The sequence below is a fragment of the Diceros bicornis genome, chromosome 12 (genome assembly GCF_020826845.1).
Source record: "Diceros bicornis minor isolate mBicDic1 chromosome 12, mDicBic1.mat.cur, whole genome shotgun sequence".
Classification (NCBI taxonomy): Eukaryota; Metazoa; Chordata; class Mammalia; order Perissodactyla; family Rhinocerotidae; genus Diceros; species Diceros bicornis.
The window spans coordinates 4,295,525-4,311,792 of record NC_080751.1 but is presented as its reverse complement, the minus strand read 5'-3'; the positions used below and the strand labels follow the sequence as shown (position 1 = coordinate 4,311,792).

At 45.1% G+C, this 16,268-nt stretch overlaps 2 protein-coding genes across 2 annotated transcripts in view; one reads left to right on the top strand and one right to left on the bottom strand.

Moving 5' to 3' along the window:
• The window catches only part of CAPG (capping actin protein, gelsolin like), a 257,079-nt gene extending 253,951 nt beyond the window's left edge, over nucleotides 1-3,128 (bottom strand). The window contains exon 1 of the mRNA XM_058550794.1: nucleotides 3,119-3,128. The gene's annotated coding sequence lies outside the window, so the exon portion shown is untranslated. The remainder of the gene's footprint in view (nucleotides 1-3,118) is intronic.
• GNLY (granulysin) lies at nucleotides 864-4,980 on the top strand. Its single transcript, XM_058550803.1, has 5 exons — nucleotides 864-1,008; nucleotides 1,842-1,945; nucleotides 2,420-2,521; nucleotides 3,666-3,837; nucleotides 4,814-4,980. Exons 1-5 carry the CDS (start codon nucleotides 921-923, stop codon nucleotides 4,822-4,824), a joined length of 477 nt encoding a protein of 158 aa, XP_058406786.1. The 5' UTR covers nucleotides 864-920; the 3' UTR covers nucleotides 4,825-4,980.
• The last annotated feature ends 11,288 nt before the right edge of the window (nucleotides 4,981-16,268 follow it).

The window sequence follows — 16,268 nt, the reverse complement described above, 5'->3', positions numbered from 1 at the left end:
AGAGGTAAACAATAAATATTTTTTAGTACAAGTATATTCCATGCAATATTTGGAACATACTTATACTCAAAAATTATTTATTATTCATCTGATGTTCAAGTTTAATTGAGCAGCCTGTATTTTTATTACAGATGAGGGCCGAGGACCTTCATGACGCAGACAAAGAGTCGGAGGCCCATGGAGGGAAAGGAGGGCCCAGGCCACACAGAGTGACCGGCAGAGTTAGGACTGGAAGCCCAGCCAGGGCTCTCTCCCTTCCCACTGGCTGTGTTTCCCCACCAGTTGGGTCACTGACAGGCTGGGGCTGAACATGGCTCTGAGAGAAAGGCCCAGCCTCCGTGATGACGGCGAGAAGGCTGGTGAGGGGCTGGGGACCTGGGGTGCCTGTGGTGCTCATGCTCAGGGTTCACCAAGCCCCAGAAAGCAGGGCTGGGAGGTTCTGTCAGGATCTACACTCAGGGGACCTTTTTCTAAGTCTGGCTCACTCTGGTGGTGCTACATTGGCTTAAATGGCTGGGGGCAGAGTAGGGATATGAGGAGATGGCTGATGCAGGGGCACCAGCTGAGACCCCCGGGGGAGGAGGAGAGAGAAGGGGCAGAGTGAGCTGGGATGCTCACGTAGCCAAGGGCCCTCCCTGACCCCTCAGTTGCAGGGATTTCTCCTTCCCTTACCACATCCTGGGCAAGGTGGGTGTCATGGCAGCTGATGCCCTCCAGCAAACCCCACTCAGCTCAGAAAGCTCTAATAATGTATCGGGGGGAGGTGGATTGTTGGGGGCATGGAACCTCTGAAGTATTACTTCTCCCCCTGACTTCTCCACAGATTGGTTTTGGTGTTTGTGGTAAACTCAGTGACGTGGGGAGGTGGCCTGGAGAAGGACCTGGCAAGACCAGACTGCCGGGTTCCCAGCCTCTATAAAATGGGGTGTGTGGGGCGCCTCAGCAGCTGCCCCACCATGACCTCCTGGGCCCTCCTTCTCCTTGCCTCGGCGCTCCTGGGCACCCCAGGTAAGGATGTTGCCAGGTCCCCAGCCCCTCACCAGCCTTCTTGCCATCACCCCGGAGCCTGGGCCTTTCTCTTGGAGCCAGGTTCAGCCCCAGCCTGTCAGTGACCTGGCCAATGGGGAGAGACAGCCAATGGAAAGGAAGTGAGCCCTGGCTGGGGTTCCAGTCCTCTGTTGGTCATGCACTGTGGCCTGGGACCCCCGTTTCTCCCCTGGGCCTCTGACCCTGTCTGTGTCATGAAGGTCATCCACCCTCATCAGTGGGTCTGATGTTTCTTCTGGCCCACACTGGCTGGGATTATGACAGGGTTTGTGAGCGGATGGGGACCTCTCACTGTTCAAGACTCACCTCCTGCTCTGCACACCCCTCCTCTCTCCCAGTCCTGGGGTCACTGTAAGCTCCAAGGGCTTAGTGAGGGTAAAGACACTTCTGCAAGGGACGGTGGGTTGGGCTGGGCCACCTGACATGAATTCTTTTTTGGAAGGAAAGAGAAAAAGAAAGAGAATCTTTTGAAAGAAGATGAAGGAAGTTTCCTTTGAGACCAACCTCCAAATCTGTGTGTGTGTGTGTGTGTGAGAGAGAGAGAGACAGAGAGACAGAAAGGGGGTGTGTGGGTAGGGGGCAGAGGGGAGTTTTTTCCTCTTGGATCTCCAGAAGGAACTGAGAGTGGGTCAGAGCAGCCCCAGGGCAGAGTGGAGGAGGAGCCTCCTGGACTCCTCACAAGGTCCCACTCCTGTCCTGGGCCCTGGCCACCTCCTGGGCTCCCCACCAGCCAAGATAACTGACTTCCCTCTCCTTCCACCTGTGGGGGGATGCTGATGCTGTTTCTTCCCCAGGTCTGACCTTTTCTGGTCTGAACCCTGAGCGCTATGACCTGGCGACAGCCCACCTGTGTGATGGAGAGCAGTTCTGCCAGGGCCTGGCTCAGGAGGGCTCCCAGGTAAACAGGTGGCTTCCTGCTCCCCTCACGCAGTCCCTTTTCCTCTCTCTCCTCCCTGGGCAGCGCCAGGGGCGATGGCTGGAGATCTCTAATGGATGGAGGAGGGGGAGGCAGAGCTGAGAGCTGAAGATGCTGGTTTTGTTCACACTCGTGCCTGGTCGGCGGGGTCTACTTTAGTCTGGCTGGGCTCTCCCCAAGAGAGTCCTCTGGGATCTGACCGGAGAACAGAATAGGGGCAAGTTCTGGGCTGGGAAAGGTGTTGTGGGTGTGGGGGCAGGTTCTGGGGTCTCTCAGCCCCTCTAAGACCAGCAGGAAGGTGAGCAGGGGCCAACCAGTTTGGTTCAGGCCCGCAAGTGCAGAAAGATCATAGATGATCTTGCGGGCCTTGGACGCACCCAAGGGCCCCTCTGGGGCCCTTCCAAGGGCTCTCGGGGTGTCTGAGAGACTACCTCAAGGGGCTTCCTTTCCTGACAGGGTGACCTGCTGACTGAAAGAGAGAGGATAGGCATCTTCTGTGGGCATTGTCGGAAGATAGTCCAGAAGCTGGAGGAGATGGTGGGAAACCAGCCCACTGAGGTGAGGCCTGAGAGCTTGTGGAGCCTCCTGCCCACTGGTCAATGGAGTGGGCAGGGGCTCGGGGCACCTAGCACAGCTGCCCCAGAGTGGGGTGCTGGGGGAGGGGCTGATCTCTGGTTGGGCCAGAGCATCTCAGCAGGGGCTCTGTGGGCCCCTTCACGTGCCTGTGGATGGGCTTCAGAGACTCCTGTGAAATTGTCACTCTGGGTGTGTGAAAGTGGGAGGCAGAGTGTGCATGGTTTCCATCAAATTCTCGAAGGGAACTTGTTCCCAAAGAAGGTAGGAACATTTCCCCTGTAGCCCTAATGTCTGTGTCCAAGGCAGAGCTTTGAGGGGTTGGTTCCAGAGGGGGCCTGGGTCAGGACTGATAAATCCCAGATCTACCACTTCCCAGCTGCATGGCTTGGGCAAGTCAATCATGCTTTCTGAGCCTCAGTTTTCTTATCTGTGGAGTGGGACGGATAATAATAAACCTCACAAGTTGCCTAAGCCTTTCAGTGAGCCAAAGGATGGGATGTGCTTAGCTCCACGCCTGGCACTGAGTAAATGCTGAACAAGTGGATGTGTCACTACCAAGAGCCCCTCTCCTTTGCTTCCCCAATCTGCACAGCATCTTGGCACTGCAGGGTTCACCCTCAGCCCTGGGTACTCAGATTTATCCTTCTCCACTGGGATGGCAGTAGAAGATATTTCAAAATGGAGCATGCCAAGGCTCCAAGCTCTGATATCCTCCTGACTTTCTCCACACACCCCCTGTAGGTGGAGCCCCCAGCCAGGCCCTGGACCCAGGAAGCTATGTAGGCAGAGCCTTTAATGTGGGTCTGGTAGCCGTGGGCTCCATTCTCCACACAGAAAACAGGGCGCGGGTGTTCAGGGGGCTGAGACCCTGGCGGGGCCAACTGTCCTCTCAAAAGCCACTGCTGGCCAGGCTTGGGCCAGGGCTTTGGGGTCTGGGAGTGGGAGCTGAGCCCTGTCTCTCCAGTCTCAGCTCCCACGGCCACCTGGCACCAGCTCCTTGCACCCGGCACTACCATCACCAGAGCTGCCCAGGGCCCAGGGCCCAGAGCTCCTGGGGCCTGCAGGGTGACAGAGCGTGGCAGGGCTCACCTGATTCCCATGTCTCACCATGGCGCTGCTGCTGCAGGCCACTGTCACCGAGGCTGCGTCCCGGGTGTGCAGCAAGATGCACCGTTTGCTGAGAGGCGCCTGCAAGGTGATCATGAGAACATGTCTTCGTCGCATCTCCTGGGACATCGTAGCTGGCAAGAAGCCCCAGGCAATCTGTGTGGATGTCGGGATATGCAAACCTCAAGCAGGTGAGTGCAGAGGTGACAGCAGGGACTCATTCCTGGAGGGCCCCAGACAGCCTCCCCAAGAATGTGCAACATAGTTTAAAAACACAGAAATATATCTATCATGGAGAATTTCATAAGCAGTTCATATGTGTCCCTAGAAGCTTCCTTATTATGACAGATTACTCCCCCCACTCCCAACACGGGAAAGTGTGGAGAAGTTGGGTAGGTGGGCTTTAGTTAGAAATGTTTGAGAATCACTCATTAAGAGTTTTGAGAAATACTCACAAGAGCTTGGGGTTTTTTGCCCCAGGCAATCCTGGGGTAAAATCAGGTCTCCTTTTCTCCTCAGCTGTGTGACCTTGGGCAAGTAACTTAACTTCTCTGGGCTTCAGTTTCCTCATCTGAGAAGGGGGGATAATAATCCCTGTTTCTGGGGTTGGAATGAGGATCGATTGAGACCATTATGGATAAAAAGCTTGACACCAAGGAAGTGCCTCCAGACTAGGCTATCCAGGAGAAGTCACATCCCTGATCAAACTCTATTTCCTCAGGTCAGCACAGGTCCCTGGGGATGGGAGCCCAGGCCATCCTTCCCCATGACACTAGGGACCTGAGAGCTGGGCCTGGGAATCCTGCTGGGCAGGGATGGCTCTCCTGGCCTCTTCCTCTACGGCTGCCCAGGCTGTGCCCGGAGAGAACAGGCCACAGCTGCAGGAGCTGGGGCCGGGAGGGGCCCCTGAACGGCTGTGGCAGCTCACCTAGCCCTCACTGATGCTGTGGGACTTGATGCTGGCAGATCTGGGTGGTCCCGTAGTGTGAGGTCCCCACCATTTCCTGTCATTGGAGCCTGTGGCTTTTATCTTTAAAGCCCCACAACCCACACAGGCTTCTAGGATGTGACTCTGGGTGTGTTCAGCAGGAACAGGTGGCTCTGAGTCCCCGTTTTCCCCGGAGACCCCACACACCTGCCCACAGCTGGCTCTTCTCCCCACTCCAGGTCTCATCTGATCCTCTGGTCCCGCCCGGAGGAAGAAGTACAGAAACTCCAGCAGCCTCCACTGGCCTCTCCCTTCCTCAGTCCAGAGTCTACCCTCCAGTCTCTCTCACCTAGCTCCCTCCACTGCCTTCGCCTCTCAGAAGAATAAAACATCATGGAAGCTTTTAGCTGCCGCTTCTTTTCTTTGGGAAGATTTGAGGGGAGGGGCTCGGAGGCAGGCTTAGGTGACTCATGCATTCATTCAGTAAACGTTTCTTGTTATGTCCCACACACTGTTCTAGATGCTAGAGATTTAGTGGTGAATAAGACCACCTTAGCTGCTCTCACACATAGAGTCATGAAATCCTTACTGAGCACCCACTAGAGCTACATGTTCCTCCAGAGGCTGGAGCACACAGCGGATATACGCCCGGAAGCTCTCAGACCTGTTCCGGAGACCAGAAGGGTTATAGTTAGAGTTCTTTTGGTCACAAGGAAAAGAAACTCATCCTTTTGTTCTCTTGGCAGGCAGCCTTCTTGTGCCGTTTTGGGGAAGCGTATTATTTAGGATTCTTTTGGTTGCAAGCAACAGAAGTCTTAGCTCATTCTGGCTTAAATAAAAAAGGTAATTTATTGGCTCAAATAATGAACCAATTCACAGACAACTTCAGGCACTGAATGATCCAGAAATTTGTGGTGTCACCAGAGCCCAGTCCTGTTTCTCTGCCATTCTCTCAGTTCTTCCCACCTCGGTATACTGAAATTGACCTCAGGCTACTTTCCTTCTTGGCAGCAGAAATGGCTGCATCAGGTCGAAACTTCACATCTTTGCAGTATGTCATCAGGAGGAAGACATACATCTTTGGTAGCCTCTCTTCCAGCAGCTCTCTTGGAAGAGAAAAGAAGCTTCTTTCCCAGAAGCCCCATCAGACCTCCCTCAGTTCTCATGGCCTGACTGGGTCAGGTGCCCATCTTGAACTAATCACTATGTCCAGGGGCGTGGGATACACTGATTAGCATAAGCCAAGTCAAGGCACACTCCTGGGGCTGAGGTGAGGTTCATCTGGCCCTAATCATTTGGTTGACAACGAACACAAAAATCTCAGAAGATATTGTTGCCAGAAGAGTGGCTAGAGGGAACAACATCTCATCGGAGTAGGAGGAGAGGATGTGCAGTCAGCGGTGTTGACAGCTTTATTAAGGGTTTGCTGTAAAGGGTTGGAGAGAAATGAGGTAGAGCTGGAGGCCACGTGGAGTTAGAGGTGGGGGTCTGTGTTTAAGGCGTTTGCATGCTGATGGGAATGGCCCGGGGAGAGGGGAGAGGACAGAGTTGGGAGAACGGCAACAGGGAAGGCCTGGAGAAGGGAGAGGAAGGGACCAGGGCACAGCGGAGGGTCAGCGTGAACATCTAGACGTGGCAGTATTAAGGGGGTGGCCTCACCCTTGGGAATAAAAGCAAGAAAACTCAGAGGACCAAGCCAGCCTCTGGTAACCTCTCAGAAGGGAGCGGGAGAGCACTGGCTTCATAACACAGACTGCTTCTGAGGTACCTGCTCACCCCCAGTCCCTTCTCAGTTCTCCAATGTTTCCTCTCTCACCCACGGGGGCAGCCCTTGGATGCCAAGCTTGTATCATACAACCTCTCTCCCTCCTGGCCACTTCACAGACCCCTGACCCAAGCTGGCACAAATAGCTCTCTCTCCTGGGAATTCGGAATTACCCCCATCTTAGTCCAAGCCACCTTAGTCATCCTGGCCAGGTCCCCGCAACTGATCCCTAGTGGTCTTTAGACTTCCTTCTCCCTTTGCTCCCTCACATCCCTTCTCTACACAGCAGCCAGAGGGCCTTTAAAAATGAGAACCACATGTCCTCACTCTCCTGGGAGAACCCTCCAGTGGCTTCTTACAGAACTCTGGATGAAGTCCCAACTCTGTGTTAGATCCTGGTGTCAGAATAGTAAACAAATGAAATAAGACACCTGCCTCAAGCAACTTAAATCTGAAAAATGCTAGTAATATCACCTGAAATTTACCAGGCACACTACATCACCTCTATTTTTCGAAGAAGTAAAAATTATTAATTTTAGGGGCCAGCCCGGTGGCGCAAGCGGTTAAGTGCCCGCGCTCCGCTGCAGCGGCCCGGGGTTCACCGGTTCAGATCCCAGGCGTGCACTGACACACTGCTTGGCAAGCCATGCTGTGGTGGCGTCCCATATAAAGTGGAGGAAGATGGGCACGGATATTAGCCCAGGGCCGGTCTTCCTCAGCAAAAAAAAAGAGGAGGATTGGCAGATGTTAGCACAGGGCTGATATTCCTCACCAAAAAAAAAATTATTAATTTTATTAAATTGTATCCCCTGAGTCCATGTTTTAGTATTCTGTGTGATGAATTAGGAAGTAGGCATGAAACACTTCTGCTGCATATGGAGGTTTAATGATTCTCTCAAGGAAAAGCACTTGTGCGATGGAGTTGCAAGCTGAGCTGCCTCCTTTTATCAGGGAACACTGTTTTTTAAATTGTGATAAGAAAACACATAACACAAAATTTACCGTCTTAACCATTTTTAAATGTACAGTTCAGCAGTGTTAAGTATATTCACATTGTTGTGAAACAGATACAGAGAACTTTTTCATCTTGCAAAACTGAAACTATGTACTCATTAAACAACAATCCTCCTTTTCCCCCTGCCCCCAGCCTTGGTAACCACCGTTCTACTTTCTGTTTTTATAAATTTGGCTACTTTAGATGCCTCATACAAGTAGAATCATACAGTATTTGCCTTTTTGTGAATGGCTTGTTTCACTTAGCATAATGTCTTCAAAGTTCATCCACGTTATAGCATGTGACAAGATTTCTTTCCTTTTTAAGGCTAAATAATATTCCATTATATATATATTATATGTATATCGCATTTTGTTTATCCATTCCTCTGTCCATGGACACTTGGGTTGCTTCCACCTCTTGGCTATTGTGAATAGTGCTACTATGAGCATGAGTGTGCCAACATCTCTTTGAGATCCTGCTTTCAGTCCTTTTGGATATATACCCAGAAGTGGGATTGCTGGACCATATAGTATTTTTATTTTTAACTTTTTGAGGAACCACCATACTGCTTTTCATAGCGGTTGCACCATTTTACAACAACAGTGCACACTTTCTTCACATCCTCACCAACGTTTGTCATTTTCTGTGTTTTGATAACAGCCATCGTAACGGGTGTGGGGTGATATCTCATGGTTTTGACTTGCATTTCCCTAACAATTAGTGATGTCGAGCATCTTTTCATATGCTTGTTAGCCGTTTGTATATCTTCTTTGGAAAAATGTCTGTTCAAGTCCTTTGTCCATTTTTTAATTGAGTTATTTGATTGTTTTGTTGTTGAGTTGTAGCAGTTCTTTGTATATTCTGGATATTAACCCATTGTCAGATACATGATTTGCAAATATTTTCTCCCATCCCATAGATTGCCTTTTCATGTTGTTGACTGTGTCATTTGATGCATAAAGTTTTTTAAGTTTGATGAACTCCTGTTTGTCTCTTTTGTTTTTGTTGCATGTACGTTTGGTGTCATATCCAAGAAATCATGTCAAATCCAATGTCATGAAGATTTTCTCCGGTGTTTTCTTTTAGAAGTTTTATAGCTTTGAGTCTTATATTTAGGTCTTTGATCCATTTTGAGTTAATTTTTGTATATGGTGTAAGCTAAGGGTCTACCTTCATTCTTTTCCATGTGGCTATCCAGTTTTCCCAGCACCATTTATTGAAGAGATTTTAATTCCCTCTTATGAGCACTTTCTTACACATGGTCTCACAGAAGATCATTAGCAGGAAAGCAAAGTTTCTCAAAGGTGGTCCACATATTTGAATATCCATGTGGGTGGAAGGGGTACGATGTAAGTACAGCCTGTTAGCATGCTTTTTATATCGATTTTAAAGTAATTACACAAAAGAACCTCCAAGTCAGTTTAACCAACTTTACTCACATGAAAATACAGTTATAAGCCTAGTTCCAGCCACTGATTAATTTTGATCCAGTGAACTCTAGTGTTGAACCATTTGAATCATTTTGAAAACAGAGGTCTATGGTGTTGAGACATATCTCAGTTTTGATTCATTTTTTGGTGAATTCTTTAGGATTTTCTATGTCCAGGATGATGTTATCTGCAGATAGAGATAGTTGTATATCTTCCTTTCTAATCTGGATGGCTTTTATTTCATTTTCTTGCTTAATTTTCCGGGCTAGAATCGTCAGTACAATATTGAATAGAAGTCACGAGAACACACGTTCTTGTCTTGTTCCTGATCTTTGCGGGAAAGCATTTTCTTTCATCATTAAGTGTGATGTCAGCTGTGGGTTTTTCGATCCTTTTTCAGGCTGAAGAATTTCCCCTCTACTCCTAGTTTGTTGAGTGTTGAACGAGATGTTGAATTTTGTCAATGTTGAATTTGAATGTTTCTGTGCCTATTGAGAGGATCACGTGGTTTTTATTTTTTGTATTTTTTGTTTTAATGATGTGGTGAATTACATTAATTGATTTTTAGGTGTTAAGTCACCTTGTATTCCTGGATAAATGCTAGTCGGTCATGGTATATAATGCTTTCTATATCTGACTGGATTCAGTTTGCCAGGATTTTGTTGAGGATTATTACATCCATATTAGTAAGAGATATTGGTCTGTAGTTTTCTTTTCCTGTGGTGTCTTTTTCTGGTTTTGGCATCAGGGCATCCTTTTCTATTTTTTGGAAGAGTTTGTGAAGAATTGGTATTAATTCTTTTAATGTTTGGTAGAAATCATCAGTGAAGATATCTGGCCTGGGTTTTTCTTTGTGGGTAGTTTTTTGCATTACTAATTCAATCTCTTTGCTTATTATAGGTCTATTCAGATTTTCTATTCTTTTTGAGTCTGTTTCAGTAGTTTGTACTGAATCTTTCTAGGAATGTGCCTATTTCATTTTAAGTTGTCTAATTTATTGGCATACAATTGTTCATAGTATAATCCTCTTTCTCTCTGAGGGCAGTCATAATGTCCCTTTTTTTATTTCTGATTCTAGTAATTTGAGTCTTCTCTCTTTTTTCTTGGTCAGTCTAGCTAAAATTTTCACTTTCATTGATCTTTTCAAAGAATCAGCTGTTGGTTTTGTTGGATTTCACTAATGTTTCTCTATTCTTGATTTAGTTAATTTCTGCTCTAATCTTTATTATTTTCTTCCTTCTTCTTGCTTCAGGTTCAGTTTGCTCTTCTTTTTCTAGAACTTTAAGGGGAAAAATTATATTATTGTTTTGAGATGTTTCTTATTGTTTAATATAGATATTTACAGCTATAAATTTTTCTCTATGCACTGCTTTAGTGGCATCCCATAAGTTTTCATATGTTGTGTCTTTATTTTTATTCATCTCAAATTATTTTCTAATTTCCCTTTTGATTTCTTCTTTTACCATTGGTTGCTTAGTAGTTTGTTGTTTAAGGTCTACATATCTATGAGTTTCCCAAATTTCTTTCTGATATTGATTTCCTTTTTTTATTTTATTGAGGTCACATTGGTTTATAACATTATATAAATTTTAGGTGTACTTCATTATATTTCAACTTTTGTATAAGCTGCATCGTGTTCACCACCAAAAGTCTAGTTTCCATCTGAAGCTGCACATATGTGTCCCTTTACCCCTTTTGCCCTCCCCCCACCCACTTCCTTTCTGGTAACCACCAATCTGTTCTCTGTGTCTACGTGTTTGTTTATCTTCCACATATGAGTGAAGTCATATAGTAATTGTGTTTCTCCATCTGACCTATTTAGATTTCTGCTATTGATTTCTAATGTCATTCTATTGTGGCTAGAGAACATACTTTGTGTTATTTCTGTCCTTTTAAATTTATTGAAGTTTTTTAATGGGCTGGCTTATGGTCCGTTCTGGAGAATATTCCATGTGCACTTAAGAAGAATGTGTATTTTGCTGTTGGTGGTGGAGTGTTCTATATATGTGTATTAGGTCTAGTTAGTTGATTGTGTTGTTGAAGTCTTCTATTTCCTTGTTGATTTTTTGCCTGGTAATTCTACCTGTTATTGAAACTTGGCTATTGAAGTCTCTGACTATTAATATTGAATTAAATATTTCTTCCTTCTTTTTTGTCATTTTTTATTTCATGTTTTTTGGTGCTCTGTTGTTAGGTGCATCTGTATTTATAATTGTTATATCTTCCTGATGGATTGACCCTTTTATCATTATAAAATGTCTTTTTTAAAATCTGTAGGAAAGTTTTTGTTTTAAATTCTATTTTGTCTGATATTGATATAGTCACTCCAGCTTTCTTGTGCTTCGCATGATATATCTTTATCCATCCTTTTGCTTTCAATCTATTTGTATCTTTGACTCTAAAGTATATCTCCCATAGATAGCATATAGTTGGATCTTGTTTTATTTTTCTTTAATCCAGCCTGACCATCTTTGCCTTGGATTGGATTGTTTAATACATTTATATTTAATGTTATTATTGATATAATTTGATTTACATCTGCCATTTTACTTTTTGTTTTCTATATGTCTCATGTCTTTTTCCCCTCTATCCCTCCTTTACTGCTTTATTTTTGCATTAAATAAATATTTTCTAAAGTAACTTTTTAATTTCTTTACTGATTTTTTCACTATTCATTTTTGTGAGTTACTTCCGTAGTGGGTGCTCTGGGGTTTACCCTATACGTTTTAACTTATCAGAAACAGCTTCAGATTCATTTTTTATTTTTATTTTTATTTTTTTGTGAGGAAGATCAGCCCTGAGCTAACATCCATGCCAATCCTCCTCTTTTTACTGAGGAAGACCGGCCCTGGGCTAACATCCGTGCCCATCTTCCTCCACTTTACACAGGACGTGGCCACAGCATGGCCTGACAAGCGGTGCATCAGTGTGCGCCCGGGATCTGAACCTGGCCCGCCAGCAGCGGAGTGTGAGCACTTAACCTCTCCGCCACGGGGCCGCCCCCAAGCTTCAGATTTATATGAGTTTAAATCCAGTGAGATTTAGAAATGTTACCCCTATATATCTCTATTCTATTTTTATCCTTTTTGCGGCATTATTTTTATACATATTACACTTATAAATGTCACAGATCTTAACCTACATTATTATAATTCTTACTTTATATAACTTATCTCTTTTAAAGAAACTGAGAAAAGAAAGGAGAGCATATACATATTTGTTGCTTTTGTTATATTAACGTTCTTACTAATCATTTTTGTTGCTCTTCATTTGTTACTGTGGGTTTGAGTTACCATCTCATGTCATTTCCTTAACCTAATACCTCTTTGCTCCCATCTACCTCTTTTGTGCTATTATGGTCAAATACATTACATGTCTATATATTATTAGCCCCAAAATACATTATAGACATCTTGTGTCATACAATTGCTTTTAAATCAGTTAAGAGAAGAAAGGAGAAGAAACGTGCATTTACACTGTCTTTTATAATTACACAATTGTCTTGACTCATTGTTTTTTCACATCAATGGTCACTTGCTTTCAGCCTGAAGAATGTCCTTTAGTATTTCTTGTAAGGTGAGTGGCTAGCAACAAATTCTCTGTTTTTCCTTATTTGGGAATGTCTTTATTTTGCCAGCATTTTTGAAAGATAGCTTTACTGGATATAGGATTTTTGGTTGACGATTGTTTTCTCTGAGCACTTTGAATATGTTATCCCACTACCGTCTGGCCTCCACTGTTTCCGATAAGTCAGGTGTTAATATGACTGAGGTTCCTTTGTAAGCAATGAGTTGTTTTACTCCAGCTGCTTTCAAGATTTTCTCCTTGTCTTTGGCTTTCAGCACCTTTACTATGATGTGTCTATTTGTGGATCTCTTTGTATTTACCCTATTTTGAATTCATTGAGCTTCCTGGATGTGTGGATTGTTTTTCAATAAATTTTGGGAAGTTTCAACCATTTTTCTTCAAAATTTTTTCTGCTACTTTCTCTCTTCTCTCTTTCTGGTACTTAGATGCTGCATATGTTGGTACACTTATGGTGTCCTACCATTCCCCGAGGCTCTGTTCATTTTTCTTCCTTCTATTTTCTCTCTGTTCTTTGGATTGGATAATCTCTATTGATCTATCTTCAAGTTTGCTAATTCTTTCTTCTGCTAATTCAAAGTTACTACTGAGCTCTTCAGTGAATTTTTCATTTCAGTTGCTGTCCTTTTCAACTTCAGAATTTCCATTTGATATTTTAATATTTCTATCTTTTTATAAATATTTCTATTTGATGAGACATTGTCATCAAACCTTCCTTTATTTCTTCAACCATGTGTTTCTTTAGTTTTTTGAACACATTTATAATGGCTACTTTGAGGTCTTTGTTAAATCTGATATCTGGTTGCTTTCACAGGCAATTTCTGTTTTCTGTCGTCCCCCCCCCCCCCCGCTGTGTATGAGTCATTCTTTCCTATTTCTTTATGTTTGTAATTTTTTTGTTGGAAACTGGGTGTTTTAGATAATATATTGTAGCAAGTCTGGCTACTGGTCACCCCCTTTCCCCAGGCACATTATTATTTGTTTGTTTGGTATCTGGCTGGGTTATTTCGGTGAAGTCCCTCCACCACCCACAGTGTGAAGACTCTAATATTGCACCTCAAGGGGTGCAGCCTTGAGCATGCCCGAAATTACCCTGCGATGACAGTGGTGATGACAGTGGTTTTGGCAGGGCTCTTTGTCTCTTTCTCTAACAACATCCAGTTGTTAAGCTCCACAAATTCCTGACTGATTGCTCTATTGTTTTCAACAATGCTCCAGGGCACAAATTGCTTTACAGTGGAATCCAATCAAATCTGAGTTCCTTTGTAGGAGTAGTACCTGAGGTCAGTGTTTAAGATTTGTTCTGACCCAAGGCAGACTCTTCACAGCTGTCTCTTTCCCCATTTCTCTCCAGCAAATTAGCCAGCCTAATAGCCAGCCTAACATAGCCAGTTTAGCCTATATCTCCAATGAATCTATCAGCCTCCTTCCAAATGTCTTTCAGCACAACTTCCACTGTTTTTGAGAGCACCCTGAAGCTTGAATCTCTCCACACTCTGTTGCAAATGAAGTCAGTTCCTTTAGGGAGGGGTTTGGAGCTCTCTGTTTATGGCCTGCTTCTCCTTCCTGGGGGGACCTCTAAGCTAAGACTTTGGTGCGGGTGGTGGGGGCAATGATGTGCTTCTTTCTGAGTGACATCCACACTCAGAGAGCCGACTGCTCAGTGGATGGGGAGGCAGCAGCCCCAGGTCTCGTGGGCTGGCCTCTCCTGGTGGAAGTTCCCTGCCCATGAGCTGGAACAAGAGGAAATTGTGGCCCCAGTATTCTCCACCATGCTGAGCTCAATGCATAGTCTCAGTCCCACCAGTGGGGGCTGAGCAGAAGACAGCCCCCACCTCTTAACTGCCCTCACCTGGGACTTAGTCTGTGTAATAGGTAGCTGGGGGCAGGATGAAAAATACTTCTGTCTTGTCCCTCCCAGGAAGATAGCCTTCTGTCCTGGGTTCTTTTCTGTACCAGTCTGGAGTGAAGTTTCCATCTTGCTAAGCTAGGAGGGGGAGGGGGAAGGTGGGTCTCGGTTCATATACCACCAACTCTCGTAGTTCTTACTGAGTTTTAGTAGATTTTCTTGAATAAATATTTCTTCATTTGCTCTGTGCACTTAGGTCAATTTCCAGAGAATTTAAATGGTTGTTTAAAAATAATTTTCACCAGTTTCTCTGGGGAGTGGGTCCATGGAGCATCTCATGCTGTTATGCTGGAAGTGGAACTCCCTTGAATATTTTCTTTTGACAAGTGTAACTGCAGGTAAACAAGAGAAGGCAGGTCACATGTCTTCAGTCAGCTGTTTAGTGTTTAGTCACTTGTTCAGTGACCTTGATACTGGCTCAAGACAAGGTTGACACAAGGGAAGCCATATTGTAGAAAAGAAACCATATTGTAACTTTGGATGACGCCTGACTAACTCTGGACTTTATGGCCCCTCCCAGCTGCTATAAGTTGATAACTTTGTTCTTTTGAGTTCCTTAGGAATGTGTTGACTCCTGGGCAGAGTCTGTGCTGATAGCCATCATCAATGACAACTGAAAGATCAGAGTAGAGAGCGTTGCTCCAGTCTCTGATGCATATCAAGCAAAACAAAAGACTTCCAGGAACTAAGACCAGATGGATGCCCCGACCCTGAGACCAGATGCCTCCCCAACTCAGAGACCAGTCCCCTATATAACTAGCCTGTAGTCTTTGTTCTGTAAGATGGTGTTTTTTGGACATTAGTCAGCCATCTTCCCTCTTGCTAGCAAGCTGTAATAAAAAGTCTTTTCTTTCCTACCACCTTGCCTCTTGACTGTTGGAATGTCTTGCAGTGAGCAGAAGATCCCCCACCTTGGGCAGTAACAACCTGACACCATGGCAAGGTTGGGAAGACAGTGATGTGGGGAACTGTGTTTCAAGTTCTAAATGCTTCCCATATATTGATGAGACCAAGTTAGCATGAGAGACTCCTTGTCTAACAACACCATGCCCCCCCTCCCCCCACCCACCCTGGGTCTTATCCTCACAGTGCACTTCGGAGAAATGCTTGAAATCGCATGTAGGCAAGCTAATCAGTAACCAGTCAGTAACCAGTCAAGAGAATGACTTGTTAGCAGAAGATTTAAGTTCTCTGCCCAAACTGTTCCTTCTCTCCCTGATAAGAAAATAAATAATGTTTTCCTAGACTCCTCAGGAATGTCACGTTCGGCAGATCCAAAACTTGTCTACGGAGAGGTGCCCAAGGGTCTGTGGTCATTCAACATCTGACACTCCTGAGCCCCCTCCCCAACCCCATTTGCCTTATAAGTAATTTCCAAATCAGTTCACCTTTAAGATATTTTTTAGGACAATAGTCCACCATCTTCAAATTAGCTAGCTTATCACTTAAATCAAGTTTTCTTTCTCCACTGCCTTGACTCTTGACGGATTGGCTTTTGTCTCATGGCGAGCAGATCGAGTCCTTGCTCAGTATCATTGACTCTAAAGCCAGTTTTACAAATATGGAGGCTGAGGCATAGAGAGATTAAATGACATGTCCAAGGTCCCACAGCCTTGGTAGATTTGGATTTGAACCCAGGCAGTCTGGGCTCTACCTCCACACAATGCTGCCTTTCTCCAAGAGATGGAGGTTTGGGTTCCCTTGTCACTTGAGGTAAATGTCCATCATAGTAAGTAAATTGGGCATGTCCTTGAGGAACAGCAGGACCAGAATGCTCTGCACACAACTGGAAATGGTTAGGGACAGGAAAACAAAGAAATTGACCATGTTGAACATTTTCTCCATCCTATGATGCAGTGAGGTGACCCTGCAACATTCCCAGCACAAATCTGAGGAATGATGCAATAGAGAGCAGGTAATCACTAGGCTTTTCTTGTGAGTTGAATAAACACTTGAAATTCCACCCCTCCCTTCCCTTTTCATAACAGGTGGCCTAACTTTGTCAAGT